This window comes from Pseudorca crassidens, chromosome 6 (genome assembly GCF_039906515.1).
Source record: "Pseudorca crassidens isolate mPseCra1 chromosome 6, mPseCra1.hap1, whole genome shotgun sequence".
Classification (NCBI taxonomy): domain Eukaryota; kingdom Metazoa; phylum Chordata; class Mammalia; order Artiodactyla; family Delphinidae; genus Pseudorca; species Pseudorca crassidens.
The window spans coordinates 44,737,908-44,758,334 of record NC_090301.1 but is presented as its reverse complement, the minus strand read 5'-3'; the positions used below and the strand labels follow the sequence as shown (position 1 = coordinate 44,758,334).

Genomic DNA, 20,427 nt, shown 5'->3' with positions numbered 1-20,427 from the left:
CGCGTGCGGGAGACTGCAGGGCCAGCGGGAGGGAGCTGGTCCCCGTGTGCTGTAAGAGGACTCAGAACCCCTTAGTTCCGTAGCACCTCAGGCTGGGGCGCGCTTTCCCCGTCCCCGGACCTGCAGGTAGATTGAGGGGCCCCCGGGCGGACCCACGTATCTAGAATCGGCTCGGCGTTGGGGCGGCTGGGAAAATGGTCCGGGCACGGATTTGTACGCCACTGCTCTTGCAAGACCACGAGGAGTATCCCCTTTTCGGACCGAATCGTGACTTGGAATTACTGTATGATTAAAGATTCTGATTTCTCCACACTTCTCTATCCCCTAAAAAGGCATTTTGGCAACCTTTTTTGGAGCTCTGCGTAAAAACTGCCATTAGATTCTGTGTGGGATAAAAACACGTGTAAGCCCTGGTCCCCTTCCTCAGGAGCTCAGGGTAGCTGGAAAGCTTAACTAAACCCAGTTCATCCATTGTGTGCCCTTCGCAAGGTTCTTAATCTCTGCCTCAGTTGTCTCATCTATGAAAGGGGAATAATATTTAGTAATCTATCTCGTAGTGTTGAGAGGATTAAATGCCTTAATACAATACAAATAGAGCAAGTCAAACAATGCCTAGCACTTAATGGCTCAATATACGTCAGCTGTCTCCATCATTGCTCTATTGTCAACATCATCTAGAAGTGACACAATGTAAAAAAACGTTTTCAAGTCACTCAGGGATAGAGAGACACTTAGTAAAAACCCTTTCTATCTTAGAAAAGTAGAGGTAGTATCTTATGAAAGTTTGTATGCCCCGCAATGTCTTGCTGTGGGTGTATGGCAGATAGTTATTGAATGCATGCATGACTTGAAGGAGCGTTCATCAACTGCCTTAGAGGCAAAAAAAAAATCCTTCGTCTTTACAATAAAGAGGGCTTCTTTGATACTTAACCTTGTGAATCAGAGGAAGAAACTGAGGCTTCAAAAGATTGCTAAAGTTCTGCCACTTTGGACTTATATCCAGTGTACTGTTTGTATATCTCATTCATTATACTGGGATCCATTGTATTTCACTTGATTAGTGAAAATTGATTCGTCCTACAATTCATTTTTAAGTATTTATTAGCTATGTATTTATAGCAAGCTGCGATGACAAAAACTAAGATAATTCCAGGATTGATCCTACCTTCAAGAGCTTTCAGTGTAGTGAGGAAAAGAAGATAATCAGTAACAGATGTTTCATACAGTGGCAGTTTGGGATCCCATAAGAAACAAGAGTACTTCAAACTGGAAGGATGGAGAAGGTTGATGAGGAAGTGATGTTTAGGCTAGACGTAGATAGATGGATGGTATTTTGACTAGGAGATATGGATGGAAGGCATTCCAGATAGGGGGCACAGTATAAGCATGAGGACTGTGGTACAGTTAGCTTGTAGGAATGGTATATGAAGAGAGCTAGTGGGAAACGAGGTTCTAAAGGGAACATAGAGTCAGTTCTTGGTTGTTTGGTCCAAAGAGAGTGTATTTTTTAATTCTGCAGATAAGGTGTTGGTGGGGAGGGGAGGGCGGGACACATGATTGTGTTTCCTCAATAATATTAATCTGAGAACTCTATAAAACTATACAGTATGTGGTGGAGAGACGAGAGGTGGCTAGGCTAGCATATTCAAGGTGCAGTGATGGCACCGAAGGAGGAGTTACACAGTGAAAGTTTCCCTTCAGCAGTAGGATCTTGCAAAACTAACAGGAGTTTGCCCCTTCGGTGATACTGGGGGGAGGGCAACCAGGCAAAGTGAGCAACTAGAAATTGGGGCGGGGGATGGGTGTCATGTGCATAAGAAGGTCAGTATACTTGCAGCATAGGCTGAAGGTAAGTGGTGGGAGAAGAGTCTAGAACATTATAGACCAGGTATTAGAAGACTAATGCAGGCATCCAAGCAAGAAATGATTTTGGCCAGAATTAAGATAATAATGAAGATGAAGAGAAAAGACAGAGTTTTGGAGTGATTTAGCAATTAGGATTAACGAGGAGAAGATGTAGGGTTCACATGTGCCTGTTGAGTTTAAAGTACCTTTAAAACGACCAGGTGGGTGTAGCAGGTGTTTAGGCAGAAATTCAGGACGGGAACTTGGTCGAGATTTAGAGATACATTTTTTTCATATATATAGAAGCTAATAATTAAACCAGTTTTCTGGCAAATTAACAGGGTTATAATGAATTCACCAAGGACTTGAATATTATCTAAAAGCTGCCACAAGGGTTGGCTAACTTATACAAAGGGGAATAAAATAATTTTGTATTTTACCTCAAGGAGCTTATCAAAAAAGCTGAAATAGTAAATGAAACAACAGAATCGTGGAATTTTAACAGCTTTCTCTTGGTCACTAGGTCCTCTTCTAACTAGGACAAAACTCTACTCTGCCTACTTGAGTGCGTTATTATGAGAGGCAAGCAGGGAGGTGAGGTGTACATGAAAGGACCTGGCATCCCCCTATCAAGTATTACTCCCAGTCCGGCACTGTTTGCATCACACCCTATTGCCTCTCACAGTTATATGGTGCTGTGTATCATAGCAGTAGGTTACTAGGGTATAGAAAACTAAAACAATGAGTCATTCTTGCCTTTTACATTTCTAAATTATCACAGAATCGATGTCCCTGACTCTAGGTATTTTCCCCTGCAGATCGTTCTGGATACTGCTGCTGTTACGATACTGTAACTTATTCCTAGTCTTGCTCAGAACCCTGTAACAGGGTTCTGTTGCCTTCCTTAACTATAGCTCTTATGTCTGACTTTCAGGGCCTTCCCTGATCTAGCTCAACTCTGCTTATGGGGCTGTGTTTCCTGCTAGTGCCCATTGTGCACACTTTGCTACTTACATAGGTACATTCCCTGTCTCTCCTAGGTACCATGTTGTTATTTCCCTACTGTTTTTTGTTGCTCTTCTTTTTCTTTACCAGCCCTTAAATCATGCATCCTTCAGAAGCTCATTTAAATCCTGATTCCTGCTTGAAAACATCCCTAATTGCTTACTTCACCACTTGATCAACAAAGATGATTTGAGTCCTGTGTGACAGGCATTGTGGTGGTGCTTTACATGCATCCCTGTCTGCATGGTGTAGGTATTGTTATCCTCATTTTACAGAACCGTTTATTGAGTGTTTGCTGTATATGCCAAGCTTGCACTTGCATGCATTGTTTCATTTAATCCTTATAATAATAACCCTGCGAGTGGAGAACAGCGAGGTTTAGAAAGGTTAGGTAAATTCTTCAACATCATTCAGCCTTGTACATAGTAAAGCTGGCATTCGAACCCATCTGTGTTTGACTTTTTAAAAATGCCTCCTTTTCTACAACACCCTGTTTCTGTTATTATTTGAAGTAAGTAAACACACAGTTCCTCCCCTCAAGGAGGGGAAGTTCTCTCATAACACCGTGCAGAAAGTGCTGGGATAGAGTTAAGCCCCGCACCTTGCAGGAGCATGTTAGGACTGGTGCTGATCTGGAATAAGATGAGGGAAGGCTTCCGGTGGAAAGACCCCTGAGCTGAATCTTAAAGAAGTAGTCAGAAAGAAAGCGTTCTCAGTAGATAGCAGAATGTGCAAGTGTGGAGAGTGTTTTCTCTAGAGGTTTGCATTCAAACAGTTAAAGTCATTATTCCCTGCTGAGGAGCAAGGAGAGAGGGAATTGCTTTCCACTGGGGAAGAATATCAGAATCAATTAGGGGGAGTTTTCTTGGCAAACAGCAGTGCCCCCTCACCCACCAACATCTCCAGGAAACACTGCCTAAAGGACTTGATGCTAATGGGGAGCAGGGGAGAGCGAGGGGGTCGTTGGAGTTTTGAACCACTTAACCTACTGTTCAAGTGAAAAAGTATTTCCAGTCAGACTGGAGTCAAACATAGGAATTTGGATCATATCCTGAAGGCAGTGAGAAAACACTGAAGGAGTTTCATTTAATTTTATCTTTATTTAAGGAAGTAATATGCTCAAGTTTGTAAAATTAGTCTGGTATGAGTATGAAAGGTTGAATCAAGGGGCCACACCTGGAGACTGTAGGAAGCCCTTAAGAGTGGTCCAGACAGGAGATGGCAAGAACTAGGGTACTCATGGGAATGGAGAGGAGGGTCCAACCAAAGGGGAATCCATGTACCTCGGTTGCTTTGTTGCTTGTACTTTGTTGATCTTATAAACAGTTGAACAGAACGATGGCCCCTGGTTACAGCACTTAAAAGATGCATCCCGATTTTAGATAGGTGAACATGTGAAAATCAAGTGTCTTGAAAATGATAAAATAGGGTAGTAGCAACCCCAGTCAGCATTAGAAGATTTACCCTTATGATTATTTTGTAATAATTTTTTTACTGGTTCATTTTATCTAAATAGTTTATAAAACCTTTGAAGAGGGCTTCCCTGCTGGCGCAGTGGTTGAGGGTCCACCTGCCGATGCGGGGGACACGGGTTCGTGCCCCGGTCGGGGAGGATCCCACATGCCGTGGAACGGCTGGGCCTGTGAGCCATGGCCGCTGAGCCTGCGCGTCCGGAGCCTGTGCTCCGCAACGGGAGAGGCCACAACAGTGAGAGGCCCATGTACCGCAAAAAAAAAAAAAAAAAAAAAACCTTTGAAGATCAGGCATATTCTGTTTGACAAACTGGATTGGACATTGAAAATCAAAGATAAATAGGGCCTCTGCCCTATAGAAGCATATGGCCAGATAAGGGAGATGGATATTTACATAAATGAGACATTTCAACATAGTTTGAAAGTACCCAGATCAAATCATGCCTTGGGTACTTTGGGAGCACAGAGAAGAGGTCCAGCCTAAGGATTCTGTGGTTTGTACATTCTATGGTATATGAGAAAGCACCATGTTAGACACGTACGCTGTCAGATGTAATAGGCACAGTGCAAACATTTTTTATTTGATGCTAGAAGATTTGCAGTTCTGAGCTTTGTCTTATGGTTATATCTATTATGAAAAAAGTTAAACAAATATTACCCCAGTTTAACCACAGTTAATAATTTAGTAGCTTCTGATATATGGAAGAAAGCCACAAATCCAGAAAAGCAAAGTCAGCTTTTTGGGAGTAAGAAAAGGAACTGTCATAAAGTTTTTATACTTTGCTATCTAAGAGACCTCACTGACTAGAGAGAATATTTGACTTCGTATTTGTAGGCTGGTGTCTGTGCAATGAATGATGGAGAGTTGGAGGACAGGGGAAGACGCTGCTGTTAGTAGAACCACCGCAGAATAATAGCTGATAGTGAAGGCGTAGCACAGTGTCTGCATCCATTAGTGAACAGGCAGCTTGGTTAGGTTGGCTGTTTTTGCAGGATGATTCCATACAGCCTCTGCCCCTGGAACAGGTCAGAGGTATGACTTTGGCGTCATTGATCTACTTTCAGAATTCGTGAACTAAACGACCTCAGATGTCCCCATAGGCTTAAGCAGCACAATTTGAATATACAGTTCTTAAACTATTATTTTGAAAGAAATCTCTGTTGCATGTTATAGCTTTGGTTTTTGTTTTGTTTTTCATGGACAATAAAAAGATTATGCTGTCTATACAGTATGTGAATCTTATTTTTCTCTCTTATTTCCAGGTATGTCTTCTGTGTCTCTGGAGACTTTATTAAAGTTTATAGCACAGCTACAGAAGAATGTGTACATATATTGCAAGGGCACAGAAATCTGGTGACTGGAATCCAGCTCAACCCCAAGAACCATCTACAGGTGTTAATTTACAGTCAAATATTTTAATATCGGCTTTATTGTTGCAAGAAAATTTTGAATTGAATTTGGCTGAGAAGCTTTCTAGGTGATGATCAGGGAAATACCTATTTTGATTTTCTGATTTAGTGTAGTTTTCACTTATTTTTAATTATTAAAATAGGGTCACAGCCTAGAACTACATTGTTCATGGTGTATTCTGTGAATCATTTGTTCACAGGATGCTAATAGGTGTTACTTGAAAGAAGGAGTTCTTGTTTGTATAGTTTCTGAAATTCAGGATTTGGCACAGTTAAATGAATTTCTTGATTATAGGTCTTCTCAAGTCCTTTATATGCATGGTGAATATCCGGAAGGGGTATATTGTCTTGGGTGTTTCTCAAATTTATTTGACCTCTGAACTCTTTGGTTTCTGGAATGCATCTTTGAGGTACTGATTTTGTAGATATATTTCTTTACAGACGAGGCTCTTTAGTGTTAATGCAGATGTCACCGAATCTTAGGGCCAGTATCTAGACAAGAAGAAGGGATTCTTCAGTCAGTGGATCAACCAGTTAATTTCAGAACAAACTTGGGGATCTAGTGGAGCCTGGACCTTCCCACTCTCCCCACAAAACAGCCCTTGCTTTTCAGAAATCAACAATAAAATGGTCGTTTTAATTTGTTCTTAAGTGTCAGCAAAGCTGCTAGAGAGTTATCTCAAAAATACTTGCTCTAGGGCTTCCCTGGTGGTGCAGTGGTTGACAGTCCGCCTGCCAATGCAGGGGACACGGGTTTGTGCCCCGGTCTGGGAAGATCCCACATGCCACGGAGCGGCTGGGCCCACAAGCCATGGCCGCTGGGCCTGCGCGTCCGGAGCCTGTGCTCCGCAACGGGAGAGGCCACAACAGTGAGAGGCCCGCGTACCGCAAAAAAAAAAAAAAAAAAAAACTTGCTCTAGTTTTTGATCAAGTTCCCCTTTTCTGGATTAGTCTCAGCCAACTTGACAGTTACTGCTTAATTTAAGAATGGATTTGCATTGCCATTCACTGTGTTGTCATAAAAGAAGTAGGGCATAAAGTAACACTAACACTGATCTTTTCTTTCTAAAATTAAATGAGCTACTCTTGAAAATCATAGTTAAGTAGCTCTTCTGCAGGGTTCAAGCACACATTTTGTCCTTGCTGTCCTCTGAGGACTTGAGAAAAGAGGTTATGGTTATGTGTACCATTTGAATGTTTTTTGTAGCAGAAAAGAAAATTAAAATTGGAATTTGTGAAGTCTGTATTACCAGGTTTAACAACAGGCTTGGTTGAGGTGAAGGGGTGGGTGCCAGAGATTCTGTGGACTCTGAACTCACAGTATTTGTGTATAACCATTGTCTTATAGTGATTCTGTTTGCCTTGTTATATTTTACTGATCTGTGTTCATGATTCATGTTATATGTAATAATGCTGGTGTATATTTTTTACCTAATATAATTCTTTTGCTTGAATAGATATTTTCTTACTCCATCATTTTTTATTTCAATTCTGTGATTCCATGTCCTCCCTGGAAGAAATCTTAAAATTGCCACTTTTTTTAAATTGAAGTAGAGTTGATTCACAATATTATATTAGTTTCAGGTGTACAGTATGGTGATTCTTCAGTAGTGGAGATTAAACTCCATTTAAAGTTATTACAAAATAATGGATATATTTACATGCACTATACAATATATCCGTGTTGCTTATCTATTTTATATGTAGTAGTTTGTATCTCTTAATCCTGTACCCCTATCTTACCTCTCCCCCTTTTCTCTCCCCACTGGTATCCACTAGTTTGTTTTCAGTATCTGTGAGTCTGTTTCTGTTTTGTTATATATATTCATTTGTTTTATTTTTTAGATTCCACATATAAGTGATAAGATGCAGTATTTGTTTGTCTTTCCCTTTGTCTTATTTCACTAAGCATAATACTCCTAGATCCATCCATATTGTTGCAAATGACAGAGTTTTATTCTTTTTTATGGCTGAGTGTATATATCACATCACATCTTCTTTATCCCTTCATTTGTTGGTGGACACTTAGGTTGCTTACATGTCTTGGCTATTGTAAATAATGCTACTGTGAACATTGAGGTACATGTATCTTTTCAAATTACTATTTTTATTTTTTCAGGTATATACACAGGAGTTGAATTGCTGGATCACATTGTAGTTCTGTTTTTAGTTTTTTGAGGAACCTCCATACTGTTTTGCAGTAGTGGGTGCACCAGCAGTGTACAAGGGTTCCCTTTTCACCACATCTTCACCAACATTTGTTATTTGTAGGCTTTTTGATGATAACCCTTCTGACAGGTGTGAGGTGATATCTAATTGTGATTTTGATTTGCATTTCTCTAATAGCGATGTTGAGCATCTTTTCATGTTCCTGTTAGCCATCTGTATATCTTCTTTGGAAAAATGTTCAGTTCTCCTGCCTATTTTTTAATCAGGTTGTTTATCTTTTTTTTTCTTTAGGTTGTTTATCTTTCTGATGTCGAGTTGTATGGATTGTTTATGTATTTTAGAAATTAATCCCTTATCAGTCATAGCATTTGCAAATATTTTCTTCCATTCAGTATGTTGTCTTTCTGTTTTGTCTGTGGTTTCCTAGCTGTACACAGCTTTTAAGTTTAATTAGGTCCCATATGTTTATTTTTGCTTTTATTTCTTTTGCCTTAGGAGACAGATCAAAAAATATGTATTGCTACAATTGACGTCAAAGGGTGTTCTGCCTGTCATCTCTTCTAGGAGTTTTATGGTTTTCAGTCTGACATTTATATCTTTAATCCATTTTGAGTTTATTTTTGTATATGGTGTGAGGAAATGTTCTAATCTCAATCTTATATATGTAGCTGTCCAGGTTTTCCAGCACCACTTATGGAAGAGACTGTCTTTTCTCCTATGACTGTCTTGCCTCCTTTGTTGTATATTAATTGTCCATAAGTATGTGGATTTATTTCTGGGCTCTCTATTCTGTTCCATTGATCTGTGTTGTGTTTTTGTGCCAGTATAATCCTGTTTTGATTACTATAGCTTTGTAGTATAGTCTGAAGTAAGGGAGCATGATATCTCCAGCGTTGTTCTTTTTTCTCAAGATTGCTTTCATAATTTGGGGTCTTTTGTGGTTCCATACAAATTTTGAGATTATTTGTCCCAGTTCTGTTGAAAATGTCATGGGTATTTTGATAGGGATTGCATTAAATCTGTAGATTGCTTTGAGTAGTTTGGACATTTTAACAATATTAATTCTTCCAATCCAGGAACATGGGGTATCTTTCCATTTCATTGTATCATCTTCGGTTTTCTTCTCAGTGTTTTATAGTTTTCAGAGTATAGATCTTACACTTCCTTGGTTAAGTTTATTTGTAGATATTTTTATTCTTTTTGATGTGATTTTAAATGGGATTGTTTTTTCTTCTGTTTCTGGTAGTTCATTATTAGTGTATAGAAAAGCAACAGATTTCTGTATATTAATCTTGTATCCTGCAACGTTACTGAATTCACTTATTAGTTCTAATAGTTTTTCAGTGGAGACTTTAGGGTTTTCTGTTTGGGTTCATCTTGTTTGGGACCCTCTGTGCTTGTATACCTGGATATCTGTTTCCTTCTTCAGGATTGGGACATTTTCAGCCATAATTTCATCAAATACATTTTAGACCCCATTCTCTCTCTCTTCTCCTTCTGGGACCCCTATAATGTGCCCTATGTTGTGAATGTTGGTACTCTTGATGTTATCCCAGAGATCTCTGAGCTGTTCTTGCTTTCTTTTTCTTTCTTTCCTTCTTTCCTTCTTTCTTTACTCTTTTTGTTCTTCTGTTTGGGTGATTTCCATTATTCTCTCTTCCAGATTACTTGTGCATTCTGAATCACTTAGTCTGCTGTTAATTCCTTCTAGTGTGTTTTTCATTCCAGTTATTGTATTCTTCAGTTCTGAGTGGGTGTTTTTGTGTGTTTTTCCCTCTAGTTCCTTGTTTAAATTCTCACTGTGTTCATCTATTCTTTTCCCTAATTCAGTTAGCATTCTTATTACTAATGACTTGAATTCTTTATCTGGTAGATTATTTCTGTTTCATTAATTTTTTCAGGGGTTTTCTTTCGCTCTTTCTTTTGAGACCAGTTCCTCTGTCTTCTCATTTTGCTTAACTTTCTCTGTATCTATGAATTTAGGTGAACTGGTTAATTATCCCAGTCTTGAAGGGGTATCCTTATGTGGGAGCATCCCTGTGCAGTCTGCATGTGCTCAGTGCCTTTGGTAAGAGAGCTGGCTTTGACATGAACTACAAGTCACATCTTTCCTCGGGGTGTGCTGGCAGCTGTCACCTTGGTTAGAGGTGGGGCTAGAGGTGGAGGTGCTAGGTTGCTTCTGTGTTCCGCAGCCAAGCTCTCTCCCCAGTCACAGCAGGCCTCTCTCCAATGTGGAGTTGTGTCATGAAGTAAGCAGGGCTGGAGCGTATACTGGAGCGGACACAGGAAACCAGGCAGCCACTAAGGCAGTCTTCAGTCTACCCTCTTCCTCAGGAGCAAGCCCACATGTGTGCTCTCCTCTTGAGTGGAATACAGGCTTCCCACTGCCCTACTGTTAGTCCCAGCAGCACTTCAGCCAAGGGAACTTCTCTTCCCTGTGTCAGACCCTAGGACTGGAGCACCCAGTATGTGACTCAAACTGCTCACTCAGTCCGCAGGGCAGATCTCTGCCCATGTAATCTCCTTTGTCCTCTGTGTTCCTTCCCAGTGGAACAGGTCCCAACCTGATTGCTTCTTTTCCCTGCCTACCTCATTCCATGTGGATCTTTCTTACAGCCTTGGTTGTATAGGACTCTTTCTGACAGTTTCCAGTTAGTTTTCAGTGAGAATTGTTCCACATGTAGATGTATTTTTGATGTGTTCGTGGTGGGAGGTGAATTCCACGTCCTCCTACTCTACCATCTTTCTTTCAAAAAACTCAGAATTTTAAGTAAAGTGTTTTCACAGTAACAGCAACGAAAAACTCCAGTGTGACTTTAGTAAAATTCAGTCTTGTGGGACAAAAATAAAAACATGCTACAAAGGCATTCTGTTGGTACCAACGTGTAGCCCACAGACCAGTGCCACAAACTGTTGGTTACAGGTGTGCAATGAGATAAGTATAGAAATTGAGTGTCTAAAACTTTAGGGCACTTTGACATTGCCACAGCATCCAAGTACATAATAACTTAAGTTGTATTTTACAAAAATATTGGTCCATGATGAGTTGGAAACTTTTCTTTTTAAAAAGGACATTCTCAGATCATTTGAGAGACACTCCTTTGATACCAATGTAATATAAAAGCTGTTCTGCTGATAAAGGACTGGGCTCTGGGAAAATAGCAACAAGCTCTCAAGTGCTTTTCATAACTCAATACCTCACCATCTCCCTCTTGAAGACAGAGGGTTGACTTTTTTCTTTATTTTAATTAAAACTTGAAATTGATAGGTCTGCTTTCTACAAAGAGCTGTGATAAGATTTTTTATTTTGCAAAAACAATATAAATAAATGATTTCACCTCTTTTTTTTTTTAATTCAGATTTCACCTCTTTAAAGCTGATAATGAATTAATGAACAGGCAATGCCTTCTGTATCAGCAGTTAAGTTACTTGATATCTTCATGTAGTTCTTTTTTTAATCAGTTTTGTACTATTTTTACCCTTCTAGCTATATTCGTGTTCCTTTGACAGCACGATTAAACTGTGGGACTATACAGATGGCATTTTGATAAAGGTACGTGGATTGAGCTTCATTATGTGAAGAGGAATGGCAACATAATTTAATGACAGACATATTATTTATTGAATACTTCCTTAAGGCCCAACCTTTTAGATAGCCTTCCTAAACAAATCATAAAATTCACTCACCATAAAAGAAACGATAAATTTGACTATATAACATTTTAAACCTTTTTAACCAAAAAATGAGCAATGAAACTGAAAGAAAATATTTACAAGAGCTATTATCCCTAATATACAAAAAATTACCAAAAACCAATAAGGAAAAACTAATGACCCAATGGGAAAAAAATTGGTATAAAGTAAGAATATGTAATACACAGAAGAGAAATAACAAATAGCCAATAAACATGAAAAGATGCTTAACCTTGTTAATAATTAAATGTAAATTAATAGATAACACAGGATTTTTCCCTGTCACTTTATCCAAATTGCAGATTGAAAAAAATATAGCGATAAAGTGTAGAGAAATAGACATTTTTGTACACAGTCAATGAGAATGAAACTGAACAAATACCTTTTGCTCCAGCAATTTCACCTTTAGGAATCTCTTGTTGAAATAATGGCAGGTATATGTAGTTCTTAAAACATTGTTCATGGTAGAAAAAAAAAATTGAATATAATCTTGAGGTCAGTTAAAATTTGATAGTCATTCAGTAGAATACTGTGAAACCATTGATAAGAAACAGGTAGATTTTATATATGTATTAACTTAAAAGGTTATTCAACAGATATGTATTGAGTGTCTCCGTAGGCCGGGTTTTCTTCTGATGTTTGCAATATAGCAGTGAGCAAAATGGATAAAAAAAAAATCCTGCCTGTTATGGAACTTAGGGGGGTACACAGAATGAACAATATGGTGCTTTTTATCTTTCAGACTTTCATAGTTGGATGTAAACTTCATGCCCTTTTTACTCTTGACTGTGCTGAGGATTCTGTCTTTGTTATAATAAATAAAGAAAAACCAGGTATAGTATAATTAATTTTTTTATACATTTATAGATAGCATTGAGCGGCTCTTTACGTTTTACAGTGTCTCAAATTTAACATTTTGGTTTTAGTGTGAAGTTAAGTTTTTGGAGTTGGCTTTTAAATTGGTTTCATCACTATTGCATTCATTTTGGGGAGGCTTTGTATTATTTCTGAAATATTGATGAGGGAATGATTACTTAATAAATGGCTGTGATAGTGGACAGCTAACTCCAATTTTAAAGCTGTTTTGAGCTATATGTGTCTTCCTACTGACCTTAAATCTGTCATTCTGAAGCATCACTATTACTTTACCCATCACTGAACACCCATTCGTTGATCTTGAATCTGGAGGAAATGGTATAGAAAACAGGTGATTAGGAACTAATAGTGTGGCTAAATTATTATTATATTTTCATTATCATTGGAACATTATTCCATTGAAACTGCCATGTTTCAGAGCATTTAAGGATTTCTAGAATATCTTCAGTGGTTACAAATAATTGTTCTTTAGCAGTAAATTTAATACATTTAACATTGACGTGAAGGATATATCCAAAGAATTTTTCTAATCTCAGACTTCAAGAATGCCAGTCCCCCCTGTGTTGTCCTCCTTAAAATAGAGTTGTATTCAGAATTCAAAGTACAGGCCAGCTTTAAACTGGTTACTGGGCAGTCAGCTAGATTGGCTCACAGCTCATTAGCTAAGTGAATCCTTTGAGGGGGGAGCCGGGGGGGCGTTGGCTTGGTTTTTGTTGGGGGTTCTGGTAGTGGTTTTTTTGTTTGGAATTCGGGGAGTTTTGTTGTTTGTTTTGCTAAAACAGATTTACAGATTGTTATATCATGGACTTTTAAGTAAGTTGAGAATAGTTAAAACTGTGAAGCCAAATCTTTTTTAGCTAAAAGTCGTTTGGTGCCAACTCTGTTAATGAGTAATATTTTTATCTATCAAAAATGTGACATGAGGGCTTCCCTGGTGGCGCAGTGGTTGAGAGTCCGCCTGCCAGTGCAGGGGACGCGGGTTCATGCCCCGGTCCGGAAGGATCCCACATGCCCCAGAGCGGCTGGGCCCGTGAGCCGTGGCCGCTGGGCCTGCGCGTCCGGAGACTGTGCTCCGCAACGGGAGAGGCCACAGCAATGAGAGGCCCGCGTACGGCAAAAAAAAAAAAAAAGTGACATGAAAGAATAAAAGCTGTAAGTTTAGATTTCTGATGTGGCCCATAAACCATCTCTAAGGGACATTCCAAAAAATGTTTTGGAAATGGCAGTGTATTTCTTAAAATAATTAAGTTGCCTTACCAGATGACTATTTTAAAGTAGCACTTTTCAATATTTAGGTTCTGTTCTGTATATAAAAATGTGAATTCTTTTTTTTTTTTTTTAGGGAGTTTTTTATTTTTTGTAAATTTATTTCTTTTTGGCTGCATTGGGTCCTTTTTTTTTTTTTAATGTTTGGCTGTGTTGGGTCTTTGTTGCTGTGCACAGGCTTTCTCTGGTTGCGGCGAGCAGGGGCTACTTTTTGGTGCATGGGCTCTAGGCGCACGGACTTCAGTAGTTGTGGCACGCAGGCTCAGTAGTTGTGGCTCACGGGCTCTAGAGCGCCAGCTCAGTAGTTGTGGCGCATGGGCTTAGTTGCTCTGCAGCATGTGGGATCTTCCTGGACCAGGGCTCAAACCCATATCCCCTGCATTAGCAGGTGGATTCTTAACCACTGCACCACCAGGGAAGCCCTGTGCGTTCTTAATGTCTGTCTAAATGCTTACTAAAAATTCATGTTTCTAAACTCCCTGACTGACAATTGATTCACTAGGTCTGAGATTTGGTCTAGGAATCTGCATTTTTTGTGTCTCCCCAGGTGGTTCTGCTCATCACTCTAGTTTGGTAGCCACTCCCCATACACACTGCATGATTCATCAGTTGGAGGGGTAGTTGCCAATAACAGTAATGAAAGTTTTTATCCATATCAGTAGGACAAGTGATTCTTAACACTGACTACACATTACAGTCACTCCAAGGAACTTAAAATGTCAGATTCTCTGTGGTGGGGCCTGTCTGTTTATTTAAGTATTCCCGCAGTTGAGTCTAATGTGCAAGCCAGTATAGAAAACTGTAGATCTAAAGTAAGTCTCACTCAGATCTAAAGTCATTAGCCTTTTGGAGTTAACTGGAAACTTCAAATGCTGTAATGTAATCGGAATTCTGTTCATGGTGGAATCTAGTGTTACTCTTCAGTACTCGGCACATCGTGGGCACTCAGCCTGTGAAAATCTAGTTACTATATAAAAATGTGAATAAGGCTAAAAAAGATTCCCTGTGACTGGCATCTCAAAATATATATTAACATATCCTTTATTTGTTTCATCTTTGCTCCACAGTCCAAAACCAGAGTCTCTGTTAGAAATTTGTATAAATCATATTGAAATATGCTTCTCTGGTTTAAAAACAAATGAACCTTTTATTTACACGTTATATGGTGTCATTTCTTGACTGTAATTAATGTATTCACCAGCTAATTAAACATTTACCATGTACCAAATACTGTTCTGGTTGCAGAGAACTAAACAGACATTAAGCTTACTAGATCAGTCATATAATACAATAAGATGACAGGTGTTCTAGAGAAAAATAAGGCAGGGGACGGGAATAGGCAACACTGGAAGAATACATATTAAATAAGTGATCGGGGAGGTCCTGGGAGAAAGAAGAATACGCTGTGCAGCTGTGTTGGAGAAGCATATTCTAGAGCATTCCTGACGTGTTTGAGGAATAGCAGGGAGGATGGATTGGAGTGAGCCTAAGTAGAACGGATAATGTAGAGCATTGTACGCGATTAGAAGGACTCTGACTTTTACTCTGAATAGACAAAAAACCATTGAAGGTTTTTGAGCAAATGAGGGACATGATCTGACTTAGTAGTAATAGAACACTGACTTCTGTGTTGAGAAGAGACTGAAGAGGTCCAAGGGTGGGCGTAGGAAGAGCTGTTAAGAGATCACTATTCCTAACACTTAGGATATGAAGCAGGATCATGGCTTTAGGCTAGGTGGTAGCGGCAGAGGTGGTGAGAATTTATTGAATCTTGGATGTCTTTTGAAGATAGAGCCAGCAGAGTTTGCTGCTGGTTTGATGTGGGGCATGAGAGAGAAGTCAAAGGTGACTCAAGGATTAAGTCTGAGCAACTAGGTAAATTGTGGTGCCATTTCCTCCAGTGGGCAGTGGGGGAAGACTAAGTTCAGAAAGGAAAATAAGAGTTCAGAATTTAGGCATGTAAAGTTTGAGATGACTGAAAAGGCTAGAAGAATTGAGTTCAGAGTATATAATAAGCAGGCTGGAAAACAAAAAATGGTAGATCAGTGTATTACAGTGTATTATAAAGTCTAGGAGGATAAGGAAATAGCATAGTGAAATATAGCTGTTTTCCCTTAAAGAGAAATTTTTTAAATGGAATGCAAAGAGAAGAGCATGCCAGTTCTACAGAAAAGGAGATTTATTCTATGAATGTGTGGCGAGCCCATAGCATTTCTGAAAGCTCTCAGATGGTTTGTTGCTTTTGGCTGCTCAGTTCACCAATGTATCATATTCCATCTCCATCTTAAAGCTCATCTCAGTACTTTGGGGTTTTTTTGTTTCGTTTTTTTCGTTTCAGTACTTTGGAAAGCAGTATGCACCAGTAAAACCAGTTGTTTTCTATTTCTACATATATGAAGCGTGTGTGTGTGTGTGTGTGTGTGTGTGTGTGTGTGTGTGTATATGAGTTGTGGAATTAGCCCTCCAGTTAAAACTTGTATATTCAAATGAAGAGCACAACTTGTTCAGATAGCCTAGAATTATGATCTTAGCATCAAATTAACTTTGGAGTACTAATTAACAGTTTTATATGAACAAATGCACATCTTCACTTTCTCTAGAGAAGCTTTATATTAATATAGCTGCCTTTGGCTAGATGTATTTCAGCTGGTTTCAGTGAAACTACCAAAATCATCAAGTCAGGAAATAGAAGCTAAGGAGCTCTCCTTTGTTTTGGATTATATAAACCAGTCACCCAAGTGCATTGCCTTTGGAAATGAGGTAAAATTTGCTTTGTTGGTTTTCTTTTTTGTACATAAAATCTCTTTCCTGCAGTCTTTCCTCTGAGAATTTTATGTTATAGTGATTTAATATTGCCTTGAGTTACAATATTTTTGTTAGTAACTAAGAAATCTGTCTTACTACTTTAGCATGTGTTTGTAGTATAGATTTTTTTAGGACTACCTAATTTTGTAGATTGTGTCTTTTTGCTCTTGTAAGCTATATGATTGTCCCAAAAGAAATCAATGTTTTGGCATTTGTACTATACTTCTTAGCCTGTACCATGTAGAAGCCACTTAAATGCTTTGATTATAGATATGTGTCTTTTGAAAATATAACCTCCATGTCTATAAATAACACGCCCTTATAGAAAATTTTGAAATTACAGCAAAATATAATGAAGAAATTAAATCTCACCAGTGGTAATATTTGAGGAATTTTTTCTAGACTTTTTCCTAAATGTATAAAATAACTTTTCTCAAATTGAATAGTTATGAGGGTTTTATCTTTTTTCTTCACTTAACACTGCAGCATGAGTGCGTACTTAAATGTTCATCAGAAATAATGACTGTATGATGTTCATACCATGACTTATTTAGCCATCCCTTGTTAATAATCACGTAAGTTATTAAAATCAAGTACCATCAAAAGCCCCTGTATATCATTGTGGTAGGCTGTTTCTTTAGTCTTAAGTTTTGTAGCATTATTTTGGCTTTGTTCTGAAAAGGTTTAATTTCTTAGAGTAGAGAAAACACTTGAACATTATAAACATCATTATTCTTTAGCATCATAGTCGTCAGTTAAATACAAATTAAAACCACAGTGAGATACCACTTCACGTCCACTAGAACAGATAAAATTAAAGAATGACAGTACTGAGTGGTGGAAAGATATGGGGCAAAGTTAAACATATGCCTTTACTGTGACCCAGCAGTTCCACTCCTAGGTAGAGAAATGAAAACACGACCACAAAATGACATGCACAAGAATAATTAATACTCATAATAGCTCCAAAATGGAAATATCCCAAGTGTTCATCAATAAGAGAGTAAACAATTTATGATACATATGCATTCATTGGGATGCTGCTTCACAATAAAAAGGAACTAATGATACACATAAAAGCGTGGGTGAATCTCAAAAAGGTGATGTTGAGCTACAGTCCAGACATGAAACGTATTTACCATTCTGGTTGTATTCTGTTATAGAAAAGGCAGAGAAGTAATCTACAGTGATAGAAATCAATAGTTGCTGACAGGGGTGGGAGCATTGGGGAATGACTGGAAAGAGGAACAACGGAGCATTCCTGAGGCGAAGAAAATGTCCTAAATCTTGATTGTGATGGTAGTTACATGGTTATACACATGTCAAACATTGCATTCTGTGGTGTATAAATTATGCCTTAATAGGAAAAAGTTTAATCATTATACTTAGAGAGTCTGGTTTTAGGATTTAGGACCTACTTTCATCTTTTAATTTTCTATGATTATTGTAAATGTAAGAGTATCCTTTCCATAGTTAAACTGTAATATGGGTTGGCCAAAGAGTTCATTTGGGTTTTTCTGTAACATCTTACGGAAAAACCCGAGTGAACTCTTTGGCCAACCCAGTATATCATTTCATACTAACGTACTCTCAGTCTCCAAAAGTTTATTGTTCCCATGTTAACTTTTATGGTAATATTTCTTCTTAAAGGGTGTTGACTATTTTTGTGAATGTTATCTTCTCTTTGAAATACCAGGGAGAGTATGTTGCTGCAGTACGGGACTTTTACTTGTCGGTTTATTTTTTCAAAAAGAAAACAACATCAAGGTAAGAATTCCTTTTTGATGGCTTTATTTTATTTACTCAAGAGTTCATTAAAATTTTATTCATCCTTATACCTGTGACCCAAAGCTGTTTCATGTTACAAGTAATTGTGAAACCACAAGATGAGGTAGAGTTTTTAACCCACAGTGGGTTAAAATCATTAGTCACAAAATCCTAGGGAGCTTTTCCCCCCAAAACCACTTTCACACTTAGATTCTGCTGTGTATACTTGATGTCAAAATTGGATGTGGTTTGAAAAGTTTTCCCTAGGTGATCCACATTGTCATTTTATGGCTGTAGGAATGAATATAGGCTTTGGTATAATCTGGGTTTAAAATGAGTCAGATTAGTCCATTGAACCTCACTACACTTCAAATTAACATGTATTTTAAATGGCAATAATTTCTACCTAATAGAGTTGTAAGGATGAGAATGAGATAACGTATTTAAAGAAACTAGTGCTAAGCATGAGTAGTCACTCTTCAAATTACACTGTCCCCTCTCGCCTTTTACCCTGCCAAGATAAACATTTGTTTTCCTTTGCAGTATAAGGATCCTGACATCTTTGGACACATTAACCAGTTGTCTCAGATATAATTTCTCAGGCTTGTCCATACTTCATGCTAAAAGCTTAGCTTTAACGAGAAATTGAAACAAACTTTGCCCAGGCAGAAAACTATAAAAAGAACTGTCTGTTCTCTATTTCACTCTCAGTGGCCTCCATAGACAAGTTATGGTAGAATGTTATTCACATGAAGTTTATATTGTGTGTTAATAAATGTTTACAAAACAAAATTCTTGATTCTTGGTCATGATTTTTCTTAAAAATCATGCATTTATGTTCAGTGAATTCTGAGAGCTCACCAGTTTGGGTTGATATGGGTGGGACCTCCATTTTGCCTAACTACATCACTTACCAAGCCTTTAATAATCAAGGGAAAATATTTTTCTTCTAGGTTTACTTTATCATCATCAAGAAATAAGAAACATGCTAAGAACAATTTTACATGTGTAGCATGTCACCCGAAGGAAGACTGCATAGCAACTGGTCACAGGGATGGCAAAATTCGTCTTTGGTCAGTTAACTCTTGAAGAGCTTGGCAATCATTTATTTATTTTAGAGTAGTCCTGCAGAAAAGGTATACCTGGGTGCAGGGAAAAGGATAGAACTGAAAAGCCACAGCTGATAATAGAGATGATGCTTTGCTGGCATCCTTCCTTTCTTTTACTACTGTACTCTTCATTGCATAGACTTACTATTTTAGGACTTCAACCCTTGTCCCTAGGAGTAAATCCATTTTGTCCTTAATCATTTAATTGAAGAGAACTTTTTGTCAGCCTTTAAGTAAAAAAGAGAGAGTAACAGTGAATATTGAACTAGTAGAATACTATGATGGCCTGTTGTTTGCAGAAGTGACTGGTTTAGAAATAGAAAGTACTTTTTGCACATTAAGACCAGTAAACTTGATAAACATATGCCTTTGGCCAAATTAAGAATTTTGGTTTTCTCCAATAGGAGGAATTTTGATGATGAAAAGAAATACACATACACATGTTTACATTGGCACCATGATTTGGTTATGGATTTGGCTTTTTCAGTGACAGGTAAGTACAAGTTTAAGACTTAAAATGAACTTTTAAAGTATGTGAACCAAGTGTTTTAATTCACTGTACTTAAAGTTTGAAAGATTTAGAATTGCATGGGCCAGATGAATTTTTTTAAGCACTTGTATATCACCCCTGTGTTTTGGGCTTTGCTCAGCACAATGCCATATGCTTAAGTTTTCAAAGCTCCTCAGAGTATCAAAGTGTACACCTATCAAAAAGTCTCTTGTTAATATAAACCTATTTAAATTATATTCCTTTTCTTTTTTTAATGTATGTGCACGTAGCTAAGTGCTTGTTGTCCATAAGTATAGCTACAGTTTATCAGGAGCAAATGACTCTGCTGATGCTTTATATCCATTATCTCATTTAATCCTTGACTCTGAAAACAGGCATCATTATTCTCATTTTACAGATGATGGAAGTGAAATTTGTAGTTGAGAACTAACTTGCCTAAGGTCACGTGTCTCGTAAGTGGGATTTGGACCTAGGTCTAATTCGAAAGTTTGTTTTTAAC

General features: G+C 38.1%; 1 protein-coding gene across 2 annotated transcripts in view; it reads left to right on the top strand.

Moving 5' to 3' along the window:
- The window catches only part of WDR75 (WD repeat domain 75), a 41,171-nt gene that overhangs the window by 278 nt on the left and 20,466 nt on the right, over positions 1–20,427 (top strand). For both annotated transcript variants that reach the window (XM_067741229.1, XM_067741230.1), the window contains exons 2-8: positions 5,586–5,715; positions 11,389–11,454; positions 12,337–12,427; positions 16,372–16,496; positions 18,238–18,308; positions 19,262–19,381; positions 19,822–19,910. In XM_067741229.1, the coding sequence (XP_067597330.1) occupies positions 5,586–5,715; positions 11,389–11,454; positions 12,337–12,427; positions 16,372–16,496; positions 18,238–18,308; positions 19,262–19,381; positions 19,822–19,910 (692 nt within the window). The remainder of the gene's footprint in view (positions 1–5,585; positions 5,716–11,388; positions 11,455–12,336; positions 12,428–16,371; positions 16,497–18,237; positions 18,309–19,261; positions 19,382–19,821; positions 19,911–20,427) is intronic.